Source organism: Oncorhynchus mykiss, chromosome 1 (genome assembly GCF_013265735.2).
Source record: "Oncorhynchus mykiss isolate Arlee chromosome 1, USDA_OmykA_1.1, whole genome shotgun sequence".
Classification (NCBI taxonomy): Eukaryota; Metazoa; Chordata; class Actinopteri; order Salmoniformes; family Salmonidae; genus Oncorhynchus; species Oncorhynchus mykiss.
The window spans coordinates 85,237,305-85,250,704 of record NC_048565.1 but is presented as its reverse complement, the minus strand read 5'-3'; the positions used below and the strand labels follow the sequence as shown (position 1 = coordinate 85,250,704).

The 13,400-nt window shown below is 41.6% G+C and overlaps 2 protein-coding genes across 9 annotated transcripts in view; both read left to right on the top strand.

Moving 5' to 3' along the window:
• LOC110510598 (protein FAM135A) overlaps positions 1–3,367 on the top strand; it is a 52,304-nt gene extending 48,937 nt beyond the window's left edge. For all 3 annotated transcript variants that reach the window (XM_036987644.1, XM_036987640.1, XM_036987635.1), the window contains 3 exons: positions 528–638; positions 796–909; positions 1,342–3,367. In XM_036987644.1, coding sequence (XP_036843539.1) covers positions 528–638; positions 796–909; positions 1,342–1,547 — 431 coding nt within the window. In that variant the 3' untranslated portion in view covers positions 1,548–3,367. The remainder of the gene's footprint in view (positions 1–527; positions 639–795; positions 910–1,341) is intronic.
• A 2,896-nt stretch (positions 3,368–6,263) lies between these two features.
• The window catches only part of LOC110510599 (FERM domain-containing protein 6), a 31,060-nt gene continuing 23,923 nt past the window's right edge, over positions 6,264–13,400 (top strand). For 3 of the 6 annotated variants that reach the window (XR_005053210.1, XR_005053209.1, XM_036987631.1), the window contains exon 1: positions 6,265–6,466. The gene's annotated coding sequence lies outside the window, so the exon portion shown is untranslated. Of the gene's footprint in view, positions 6,467–11,121; positions 11,496–13,400 lie in introns of those variants that run through there. The other 3 variants (XM_036987622.1, XM_036987612.1, XM_036987628.1) reach the window with 2 other exon arrangements.

Sequence of the window (13,400 nt, the reverse complement as noted above, 5' to 3'; positions counted from 1 at the left end):
GGATTGGTGAACTAAACGCGCAAACAAAAAGGAGGTATTTGGACATAATGATGAACTTTATTGAACAAAACAAACATTTATTGTGGAACTGGGATTGCATTCCGATGAAGATCATCAAAGGTAAGTGAATATTTAACGCTATTTCAGACTTTTGTGGACTCCACAACATGGCGGATATCTGTATTGGCTTGTTTTGGTGGCTGAGCGCTGTACTCAAGATTATTGCATGGTGTGCTTTCGCTGTAAAGCTTTTTTGAAATCTGACACACCAGTTGCATTAAGGAGAAGTTTATCTTTAAAAACACAGGATACAACATTCAATCTAAAAAGCTCCTAGCTTACAATTTTTATTTTATTTTTATGTATACTATTCCAGGAAAGTGTACTGTGAAAATGTTGAATGTATACTTCCCTTTAACTACGACACTGTGCTACGCTCAGTCAAGGAAACAAGTCATTGTCTTCCGCTCCCTGGTTGATTTAGTCAGTCTTTAACCCCTGTGTTCCCCCTCCTTCCTCCCTCCCAGGCCTGTGGTTCATGCAGAAGTGGAAGAAGTCTGGCTCCCTGCTCCAGCTGACCTGCAGAGACCACTCTGATCCCAGACAGACCTTCCTCTACAAGCTTAGCAAGAAATCTGGTGAGTTGAGAAGAGTAAAGATCATTGTTGTTTTTTACAGTGCAATTTGTTACATTGTTAACGCCTGGTATCAATCTGTTCTCCTGGGCATTTAAATGAAGCTTGTTGTCTATTGTTACATGAATAACAGGTGTGCTGTGTCAATGTATTGTGGCAGGTCTTCATCACTTCAGGAACGTGGTGTTAGTGGGCTCTCTGCAGGATCGTTACGTCCCATATCACTCAGCCAGGATAGAGATGTGTAAGACAGCCCTGAAGGACAAACAAACAGGTGGGCCCTACATATTTATCAGAGCAGGCCCCAAACGTGTGTCCCACAGGACATTTATTCACAGTGTAGACAAGCTACTGGACCAATAGTCTGGTTCTTCTCGCTGCTGCTTGCTGTTGGGGCTTTGCTAGGCCGGGTTACAGTTAAGCACTTTGTGACAACTGTTGATGTTGAAATGGCTTCATGAATACATTTGATTGATTGTTGTCATGTATGGCTCAGTTGGTTAGAGCATGGCCCTTGCAACATTAGGTTTGTGGGTTTGATTCCCGGGCCACCCAGATGTAAAATGTATGCACACGCTTCTAAATGGAGTTTATTCTTGTTCTTATTCTCTCTGTTACTCCCTTTTTTTCTCTTCAATCCCTTTCTGTCCCTTCTCACTTCCCCTACCCCTCTCTCACTCCCCCTCTCTCACTCCCCCTCTCCCAGGTTCAGTATATGTAGAGATGATAGAGAACCTGTTGCTGCCGGTGCTCCAGAACAGAGACTGTAACCTGGTGCGTTACGATGTCATCCATGCCCTGCCCAACACCGCCAACTCCCTGATTGGCCGAGCAGCACACATCGCCGTCCTCGACTCGGAAATCTTTCTGGAGAAGTTCTTCCTGGTCGCAGGACTGAAGTTCTTTCAGTAGGAGGGGAGGGGTCTATGAATCCAACTAATGGCTGGAAGGGGGGCTTTACCAATCTAACCAATGGCTGGAGCGGAGAGATATTTTTTCAGTAGGAAGTAGGAGTGGCCACCCAATCAAATCAATGACTGGAGGAGGGAGAATGGGGGCCTCCCAATCAATAACCTGGTCCCATATCTGTTTTGACTGTTTTGGTCAACTCCTATTAGTCATTGACATGCCAAAAAAAATGTATGCATTGTATCCTGTGGAGGTCAAACTAACTCCTGTGGAAGGAGTTCACACATTTAAGACCATGTCAGTGATGCTGAAGTGAGATCTCTGCCCATCTCCATCCAATGACCATAGAAGTTGGCAAGACTGCACAAACTGATCTGGGACCAGGCTAGCAAATAAAACCTGTGGCTGGAGGGATAGGGGAAGAGAGGAGGACGTGGAGCATACATAGAATATAATTACTAGACCATCAATCTAGTGATGCTATTTCTATCATGTGTAGCTTATATTACCTCACTGCATCCAAACCCCAATTCTCAATATTGTATCTGGTTGAGGCGTACGGTTTTATAGATGCATCTGCTTCCATATGGAAGATCAAAATTCTAATATCAGTGTTTTATTTTTAGTTTTTTTAGCTCTTTTTTTCATTGGTTTGTTAGTGAATGTTCCTCATTTTTATTGTTCTACTTCCGTTTTTCAAAGGATGATTTCAAGTTGATTTTATGAATGTACTTGTGGTGGGGGGATGGTTTTCCTTCTCATATTGTAATCTTTTCAGTGTTATTTATCTATGAAATTGTTATATTTTCACATGGTTTTGTTCAAACCATTCATTCATTTATTAAGACGATTGCAATACCGATCTGGAAATGTAGCTGCTAAAAATGATGAGCTGACTCATCTTCTCATATTGTCGTCACCTTTATTTAAAAGGTGCATTTTCTTCAACAACAACAAATTAGTCGTAAAGTCAAACTATTATACTCTTGCATTAATTTGCACCACAACTGTATAAAAAAAACTGATTTTCTACTGAGGATGGTCATTTTTACTAAGTACATATTTTACTATCAGAATTTTAATTTGTGTTATTTTATCATTTTACAAAGGTAAAGGCTTCCAGTCTAGTCGAACTAACTTAACGGAATCAATTTGATTGTAACTCGGACAATGCAGCCTGGGACTTATAAGGCTTTGCGGTTTTCTATAGCTCTGGACCAGGGCGTTCGGTGCAGGTTGTTGGCGCTGAGCCTTCCTGAACAGGGGAAGAGACAACTCGTTGCGCAATGGACCAGAGCTAGGTTTTATACTGTATGCTGTTACTTTGCCATTACAGCATCGTGCACAACACTAAACCCAACCTGGTGTTGGGAACATTATACGAGCCTTGCTTGATTAAAGCATGAGAACATTTTATTACAAGAGGTTTTAAATAAACTCGTTCAACTGTTATAGCCAGAAGGGTCGTGTTCATTAGGGCTCACCGTAGCAAAACGTTTTCTAACAGAAAGCAAAGAAAGCCTTGCTTATTGGACAAGTTAATGTAGGGAAGAACCCTGTTTGATTCTGTTTTCTTCCGCCTGGTGCCAAATGAATACGACCCAGATGTAAAGGTGGGGTGTAGCCAAGGGTCAGTACTTATGAATAGCACATATTTTGGTTCATGGAGAGTATTTATGTTTTGCTGTCATAGATGGGTGGGGGAATTATTTATGCTTTTTAACATGAGTATTGTTTTTAGATAAAAAATCAACTTCTCATTTCTTTGTGAAAATGGTTTGTATCATTGCACTCTTTACCATTAAATAAATGTATTATAAATATTTGTTGATCTTTTTTTTGCTCATTTATGCAATTTGGTTGAACGTTAAGAACTCAAATGTTTGACTAGATGGTAGTGTATGTGGATTCCACTGCAAGATAATCACCTTTCCCTGCCAGAGAAAAAAAACAATTGGCAATAGGTTATCTAGGCTTGAAGACGAGGAGCCTGGATGAAAAGATTATCTAGACTTGAAGACGAGGAGCCTGGATGAAAAGGTTCTCTAGACTTGAAGAGGACTAGCCTGGATGAAAAGGTTATCTAGACTTGAAGAGGACTAGCCTGGATGAAAAGGTTATCTAGACTTGGAAGACGAGGAGCCTGGATGAAAAGGTTATCTAGACTTGAAGAGGACTAGCCTGGATGCCAACTCCTTATGGAACTGTCATGCCAACTCCTTATGGAACTGTCATGCCAACTCCTTATGGAACTGTCATGCCAACTCCTTATGGAACTGTCATGCCAACTCCTTATGGAACTGTCATGCCAACTCCTTATGTAACTGTCATGCCAACTCCTTATGGAACTGTCATGCCAACACCTTATGGAACTGTCATGCCAACTCCTTATGGAACTGTCATGCCAACTCCTTATGGAACTGTCATGCCAACACCTTATGGAACTGTCATGCCAACACCTTATGGAACTGTCATGCCAACTCCTTATGGAACTGTCATGCCAACTCCTTATGGAACTGTCATGCCAACACCTTATGGAACTGTCATGCCAACTCCTTATGGAACTGTCATGCCAACTCCTTATGGAACTGTCATGCCAACTGCCAAGATGGCTGACAATGAAATGACAATGGAGTAGGCTAAAAACAAATGAGGCCATTTTATTCCGCCATCAAATAAAGTGTCTCTGGTTTTAATGTTTGATGGATTTGGGATGAATGTTCCTCATTATTTGAGGTTGTGTAAAAACAAATGACTGTCAACCATCCTAGGAATGTGTGAATGGACATTTATTAGTAGGCTATGCCATTTATTCAGTGTCTACAAGCCTAGTTTACCCCTCGCTCCCTTGCCCCTGTTTGGAGTAAATCATAAAAGCCTGTTGCAACCAGCTGATTTTAGGAATGTTGTCGCCCATGGTAACACAATGGAGTCCCGATTGACCTCCCTCTCCACACACACACTCACTACACAAACGCCTCCCCTTTTACCCCAGTCTCTCCTCTCTCGACGCCCCCTTTCAGAGAGCAGAGGGGCATTGTGGGATGACGTAATGTGTTCCTAAATGAGACAGTCCTTCAAAGGAACTAAACTAGGTTGAGCTGACTGCAAGAAAGAGGAGTGGGGGTGTAGGGGTCAGAGGGCGGTAGATGAGGGGTGACGGGGTGGTGAGGTTTGGGGAGGGGGGGTGTTATTAGGCTCATCTCCCCCCTAAAATGACGGGAAGTAGACAATGGATGGCCATCTTTTCTTGACTTGAAGAAAAGGTCAACAGGGCCAGGGAAACAAAATACCACAACACCAGGTGTGAGTCTGTCAACAGTATTGTCCAGAGATCACAGTCCTGGGGGCAGTTTATCCACCCTCTTTTACACATCCTGTCCACCAGCAGACTGCAAAGTTGTTAAACATCTCACACAGTCTAATTAAGGCTTGATAAGAGGACTGGGGCTGATTTCTTTCTCACAGACAGGTGTTATGTAGTATATATGTGTCAGATGATTGTCCGGAAAGTAGCAACTGCTTAAACATGTAATCTAACTCTGGAGAATATCCCTTGAAATGACCTATTAGTTCACGACTAGCCTTAATCTGTGTACTCGAAACCCTCCTATACCATTAAAGCATCTGTTAGAAAATCTCATCACAACCATTAGCTAAACGAGATAACAATAGAAATCAACAGGTTGATATGGAGACAGCAGTATGGTCTCGGACTGTGGACCTAATTAGCTGTAATCTCATATGAACTAATGCTAATCTGGGTAATCTGCCTCTTATTGGGGTAAACCCTGCCAGACTGGCTCAAACATTCATTATTGTTGCATTCCCTGGATTATTACCCCAGACAGTTAATGAGGCTTGAAACTGAATGCACCATGGTTAACTCATAGGACATGGTGGAGATACAAGGTTGTGTTTTTAGTTTAGGGAAGGTTAGATTTCCTTAATTTTTCAACATCAAATTAGAAAATACATTATCATATAATTTAAATTATGGAGGCAAATTTTAGACTTGTTTTAAATTTAAATTTGATTAATTGGATTCGAAGAATGATTTCTAATTTCTAATTTTCATTAAATATGTCAAAAAAATATTTTCTTTCACACGTTGATGGGCTATATTAGAATATTATAGTGGTGAGTAATGAAATTAGCATGCTGTCAATCATGCTGAATCATCCAGGTTACCATGCAATAAAAACGTGGCCAATAAATTATAGCGAGTGTACTTTGGGATATCCTGGTTTCACACTCAACTCACCTATTGAACCGAACACAAATGTAATTGTAATATGCATAGTCACTTCACCCCTACCTACATGTACAAATGACCTCAACTAACCTGTATATAGCCTCGTTATTGTTGTTTTATTGTGTTACTTTATATTATTTTTTACTTTAGTTTATTTGTTAAATATTTTCTTAACTCTTCTTGCACTGTTGGTTAAGGGCTTGTAAGTAAGCATTTCACGGTAAGGTCTACTACACTTGTTGTATTCGGTGCATGTGACAAATAAAGTTGGATTTGATTCTAATATTGAATATCAAACCTAGTTGATTAACATGGACGTTATGTCAGTATGGGAAAGTACATTGTTACAAGTATATAGGCCGTCATTGTAAATACGAATTCGTTCTATTAATTGCAAAATATAGACAGTGTAGTTCTCAGTTATGCTAAAACACCCCTTCGACTCATTGCAGTTGGTCTAGTCCAGGCTGCAGCGTCTGGCTCAGCGGAGGAGCATCTTGAAAGTTTTTCAAAATCACGCCAATGTTGTTACTTTTTCACTGTCCTTCAGAACTCTCAAACTACGTTCCGTTATTTTAGGGATCATTTGTCTCATTTCTATGTCTGGATAACCTCAACAACATCGTTTTGTTTAAGATATTCAGGTGTTTGCTGGTTTCATCTGTCGGTAAGTGTTACTTTTCAACTATTTAGGGCGGAGATTGGCATAACATGCAAGCAGGCATGTTGCTCTTCTATTCCGCGTTAATGTTTTTGTTTATGTGTGTTCATGATGCGTTTAACGTCTCCATTATTCATTCAATACAGTATTGCATTATTTCGGCTATTATTTTAGTTTGTAGGCTACTTAGTATGCTCTAACGTTGCCTAGGAAATACATTTTTATGAATCGAATACATTTTGATAAGCATACACCTGCTCCGATGTGATATCGTTATGATCATTCTCTAATTGAATTACATCACATCACATACTTTTAACCAGGTTGGATGTACATTTGCATTCAGCAAGGAAAGTATGAATATGATTATTTTGTAAGCAGGTGCGCTCATAGCCTCTATTGCTCCGAGGCTACTTGGCGATGCTTTATGAAATGTTTCTCTAATCTCCCAGGTTCCTTCAATGACACCTTCCTCTCAACCCGTTGTCTGTGTTCTGAAGAAGTGTTGTACACTATATTACAGAGGCCTGTTAGTGTTCAAGCTTTCTGTTTTGCTTTCTGCATGATTAGTTCTAAAAAAAAAAAAAAAGGTTATTGTTACCCCAAGCATCCACAGAAAATATCCACGTTTCCACGTCCTCAGCCTTCCATACATATTTCTCCCTAACTCTGTCCCTCACTCTGAAACTCTCTCTCTCTTTCTCTCAGTCTGTCTCTCTCTGACCCTCTCTCTCTGCTCCTTGTGTAATAATTGAATGTTACTCTCATATTCCTTGGAAACCCCCAGATTTTAGTGTTGGATCACTCTCAATGTTTCTTTCAAAGGTTTCTAGTCTGCACCATGAAATGGATGCCTTGCTCATCTGAGATTGGAATGCTGGATGGTTATGAGGTGATTAGTTTCAGTCTGGTGGTTTTGTGTGTGTGTGTGTGCGCTTCCCCAGTCCCCTCATCGAGATTCTACCGGTACACTGAAGTGTTCACTTCACTGTTCAAAGTGTTCAACAGAGCAGTCCGTTGGCAGCTCTTTGCACCTTAAAGGGCTTGAACACTACAGTGCAGTAGTCCAATGTGCACCTCAAATGGCACCCTATTCCCTATATAGTGCACTAATTTTGGCCAGAGCCCCATGGGCCTTGGTCTAATGTAGTGCATTAAGTAGGTAATAGGGTGCCATTTGAGATGCAAATGGCATGTAGAGTGCAGCGGTCTGGTGGTGCAGCGGTCTGGCGGTGCAGCGGTCGGTCTGGTGCAGTATTGTTTTTGCACATTAAGAGCGTGCTAAGAACAAGGGGTTATAATAGTCTTGAAGGGGATTTAAGGCCTTGCAGATGTCTGGGCTGACTGCTCTCATGTGATGCCAGGTCTGAGGAAAACATGGCTTCAAATACTATTTTAAATCGTCCAAATATCGTCCAAATACTTTAGCTGTGCTTGATTGAACCTGTTGCAATGGAACTGATAGAAAAGTGTTAAAAGTGAAGTGCGAACCCCGCCACACCTGGCATCCCATACAGGGTAAAGCAAAAAAACTACATTATTTATACCATTTCAAATAGTAGTTGAAACTAGGTCTGGATGCCAATTCTGAGGTCACTCTGGTTAGACTAAGGGGATGTCGGAGGGGAGGACGAGTGAGGTCACTCTGGTTAGACTAAGGGGATGTCGGAGGGGAGGACGAGTGAGGTCACTCTGGTTAGACTAAGGGGATGTCGGAGGGGAGGACGAGTGAGGTCACTCTGGTTAGACTAAGGGGATGTCGGAGGGGAGGACGAGTGAGGTCATTTCACACGTCAGCCTGCCCTGTCTGCAGACTTGTTTGTGAGTGTTAGATGAGGCTCATACTTAAACTGGTTCTGACTGTAACTGTTCTGATTGATACTTGATGGGGATATTAAGTGATAAGACTAGGTGGGGGGTACAGTGCCTTCAGGAAGTATTCACACCCCTTTACTTTTTACATATTTGTTGTGTTACAGCCTGAATATTCAAATTAGATTTTATGTCACTGATTAACACACAATATCCCATAATGTCAAAGTGAAATTGTATTTGTATAAAACTTTAGAAATTAATACAAAATGAGAAGCTGAAATGTCTTGAGTCAATAATTATTCAACCCTTTTGTTCTGGCAAACCTAAATACGTTCAGGAGTAAAAATGTGCTTAAGAAATCTCATAATAAGTTGCATGGACTCATTCATTGTTCAATTATAGTGGTTAAAATGATCTTGGTAACCCACACATACAATTATCTGTAAGGTCCCTGAATCGAGTAGTGCATTTCAAGCACAGATTCAACCACAAAGACCAGGGAGGTTTTCCAATGCTTCGCAAAGAAGGGCACCTCTTTAGTAGATGTGTAAAAAGCAGACATTGAATATCCCTTTGAGTATGGTGAAGTTATTCATTACACTTTGAATGGTGTATCAATACACCCAGTCACTACAAAGATGCAGGTGTCCTTCCTAACTCAGTTGCGGGAGAGGAAGGAAACTGCTCAGGGATTTCACTATGAGGCCAATGGGGATTTAAAACAGTTACAGTTTTAATGGTTGTGATATGAGAACTGAAGATGGATCAACAACAGTGTAGTTACTCCACAATACAATTCTAATACTAACCTAAATGGGCTCAAAATCAGTCAATAAGGCACTAAAGTAAAACTGCAAAAAATGTGGCAAAGAAATTAACTTAGAAATCTCTTGGAGACTTGTGCCAAGCTTATAGAGACATACCCCAAAAGACTCAGCTGTAATTGCCCCCAAAGTTGCTACTACAAAGTATTGACTTAAATGAGATATTTCTGTATTTCATTTTTATTATAGGGTATTGTGAGGGGAAAACATTAGATGTAATCCATTTTGAATTCAGGCTGTAACACAACAAAAAGACAAGGGGTATGAATACTTTCTGTGTGTTGTCAAGCCTATCAGACACACTATGTCGTATCTACTTTAAGTCTTATTGACCCCAGTCAGTTCCAATCTTACTGCTTCACATTTTAAAGGGGAAATCTGGGATTCCACCACCACTTTTTTGGTACAGCTGTGGGATGGGGCTGGAGAAATGTAACCACTCAACAATGCATGGACAGAGCTATGAATGCAAGGACTCAGGTGCAAGGAATCACCACATTCCATTTGTTGCATCTACTCATCTATTCAAAACCATTGGGCCAAAGTTCCCTTTGTCAACAGAAACTGTGACGAAGGATTGAACCGTCTAGTCTAAGGAATTAACTCATGTCTGTCTTATGCACAACTCACATTCCAGGACGCCTTGTAAAACCAACGCTGTACTCAACGCCAGTCAGGCTTTTCTTTTCAACTCACCTCTGCTACACTGTTTTGCAGCGTGAGTAAGATGGTCATCTACTGTCTCTGAAGGTGTCAGACCTTTTGTTACTGGGTCATTCCATATGAATTCACTCACTTTTTGACTACACTCCCTTTTAGGTTTGAAAAAATCAGTCCAAACAGGTTTACCCGTGGTAGAAGTGGTCAGAAAGTGCCAAAAACATTCAGGAGATAGAGGTGCTCACACGTGACCCGTTTTGCATTCCCCGCCCTACCATGAGACATCCATGTCTTCTACAATGAAAATGATAAACGGATGAGTTTGATATCATTTGAAGGCTTACAAACAGGGAGGGTTGTAAAACTATTTGATTATTATCATTTTTTTAAATGGTTAAGATCATTTCAGATGATGAGGCAGATCGTTTTTAGATCCTCTCAGATGTCTCGTTTTCACGTATGTTGTAGCACGTATGTTGTAGCTTGATTATTATCATTTTTTTAAATGGTTAAGATCATTTCAGATGATGAGGCAGATCGTTTTTAGATCCTCTCAGATGTCTCGTTTTCACGTATGTTGTAGCACGTATGTTGTAGCTTGATTATTATCATTTTTTTAAATGGTTAAGATCATTTCAGATGATGAGGCAGATCGTTTTTAGATCCTCTCAGATGTCTCGTTTTCACGTATGTTGTAGCTTAGACCCTATCTGACATTGTCTTAGGTGTGTTTTTATTTGAGTTTTTAGTTTTTTTTAGTTGTTGAATTTGACCCCTTTTTCTCCCCAATTGTGTGGTATCCAATTGTTTAGTAGCTACTATCTTGTCTCATCGCTACAACTCCCTTACAGGCTCGGGAGAGGCGAAGGTTGAAAGTCATGCGTCCTCCGAAACACAACCCAACCAAGCCGCACTGCTTCTTAACACAGCTCCATCCAACCCGGAAGCCAGCCACACCAATGTGTTGGAGGAAACACCGTGCACCTGGCAACCTTGGTTAGCGCGCACTGCGCCCGGCCCGCCACAGGAGTCGCTGGTGCGCGATGAGACAAGGATTTCCCTACCGGCCAAACCCTCCCTAACCCGGACGACGCTAGGCCAATTGTGCATCGCCCCACGGACCTCCCTGTCACGGCCGGTTACGACAGAGCCTGGGCGCGAACCCAGGGTCTCTGGTGGTGCAGCTGGCGCTGCAGTACAGCGCCCTTAACCACTGCGCCACCCGGGAGGGATTAGGTGTTTGTTGTGCCCGTCACCGGTTGAGACACAGCATTCTCTTGAATGCTTGGAGGCTCCACACAATTGAATGGTTTTCTTGCAATATTTTGGCCTGTGGACATCACCTTCCTCAGGGGTTTACAGAGACATGAAAACTGGCCTTTGAAAAGGTTAGGCAGTACATGATTATTCAAAACAACTAGAAGCAAAATGGCAACAACAAAAAAATCACAAGGAAGTTCCAAACAAGGGATGTTCACACAGTAGTGGGGGCTTCCTGAACACAGGTTCCTGTATAGTCTAGGACCGTAGAGAGTTTTGCCTGGGCCCTGGGGATAGTATGACTTCACAGTCAAATGTCTCAGAACAAGGCTGGCTTTTCAGGTTTGGCTTTGCTGCGTGTTGTGTGCTGTTCTTCTGAGTGGCAGGTGTGAGACTTTGTTTGAACATGCTGTCCAGAGTACCTCTCAGGAGTTATCTCTTACACACACCTTCAGATTGGACTTTAATTCTTGGAGGTGAGTAAGACTAATAACGTTTATAAAGGACTGTTTTTATTGTTCCTCCTTGGAGGACGTAAACACACCTAGTAAAGTACCTCGTGTGTTTTCTTTCAAATACTTCAGGTACATTAGACTGGCAGAATGGAACCAATACTACTAGAAGTCTGATCAAAATCTCATGTCTCCATGGGCGTGTCAGTTAGTGGGAATAATAACGCAGAGTGAATATCATAACAGGTGTGATGCACATAAAAAACATGTTTAATCATGTCATGACGGGTGTGGGTTTGACATCAAGACACTTTTCTAAATGTAGGAGTTGGGTAACGTGTTTCATCATGTTTGAACAGAACAGAACAGACCACAGCAGAGGCTTGCCCTTTTAGGATCACAGAGGAAGTTGTTGTTTTTTGGATTGTTAGTTTAGTAGCCACTAGCCACTTGTTTTCTGTGAACAGCTTTAAAATGTTTTCAGGTTTCATTTGCCTTTCCTCGAGCATCTTGGCAACAGAACATTATCACTGGGAAGGCTGTGTTTTGGGGTTGCCCCTCTGCCCCCCGACCGACCCAAATCCCTGACTGGTACAATCCACTGCTGATTAACAAAGAGCCTGATCTCGCCAAATCAATGAATCAGATTAATGATGTGAGCCCTACAGAGTCCGGCTCTGGGCCAGACCTGGGGAGGAAAGGGCCTGTGTGGTTTCACATGGGAATTTTCACTCCTTTCGTATTTGTGTGCTTATCAAAAGGGATTGACATGAATGGATGGGAGGCAGATTGAGGGGCTGTAGATATGGTTTAGTATAGGCTGTAGATATGGTTTAGTATAGGCTGTAGATGTGGTTTAGTATAGGCTGTAGATATGGTTTAGTATAGGCTGTAGATATGGTTTAGTATAGGCTGTAGATGTGGTTTAGTATAGGCTGTAGATGTGGTTTAGTATAGGCTGTAGATGTGGTTTAGTATAGGCTGTAGATATGGTTTAGTATAGGCTGTAGATATGGTTTAGTATAGGCTGTAGATATGGTTTAGTATAGGCTGTAGATATGGTTTAGTATAGGCTGTAGATGTGGTTTAGTATAGGCTGTAGATGTGGTTTAGTATAGGCTGTAGATGTGGTTTAGTATAGGCTGTAGATGTGGTTTAGTATAGGCTGTAGATGTGGTTTAGTATAGGCTGTAGATGTGGTTTAGTATAGGCTGTAGATATGGTTTAGTATAGGCTGTAGATATGGTTTAGTATAGGCTGTAGATATGGTTTAGTATAGGCTGTAGATATGGTTTAGTATAGGCTGTAGATATGGTTTAGTATAGGCTGTAGATATGGTTTAGTATAGGCTGTAGATATGGTTTAGTATAGGCTGTAGATATGGTTTAGTATAGGCTGTAGATGTGGTTTAGTATAGGCTGTAGATGTGGTTTAGTATAGGCTGTAGATGTGGTTTAGTATAGGCTGTAGATATGGTTTAGCATAGGCTGTAGATATGGTTTAGCATAGGCTGTAGATATGGTTTAGTATAGGCTGTAGATATGGTTTAGTATAGGCTGTAGATATGGTTTAGTATAGGCTGTAGATATGGTTTAGTATAGGCTGTAGATATGGTTTAGTATAGGCTGTAGAAGAACAGTGGGACTGGGATTTAATAGTATGATGTAGGCCTAGGCATCCAACCAGGTGCTGTGGCCGGCTGCTTTAACTACACAACCAGCTGCTGAGGCCGGCTGCTTTAACTACACAACCAGCTGCTGAGGCCGGCTGCTTTAACTACACAACCAGCTGCTGAGGCCGGCTGCTTTAACTACACAACCAGCTGCTGAGGCCGGCTGCTTTAACTACACAACCAGCTGCTGAGGCCGGCTGCTTTAACTACACAACCAGCTGCTGAGGCCGGCTGCTTTAACTACACAACCAGCTGCT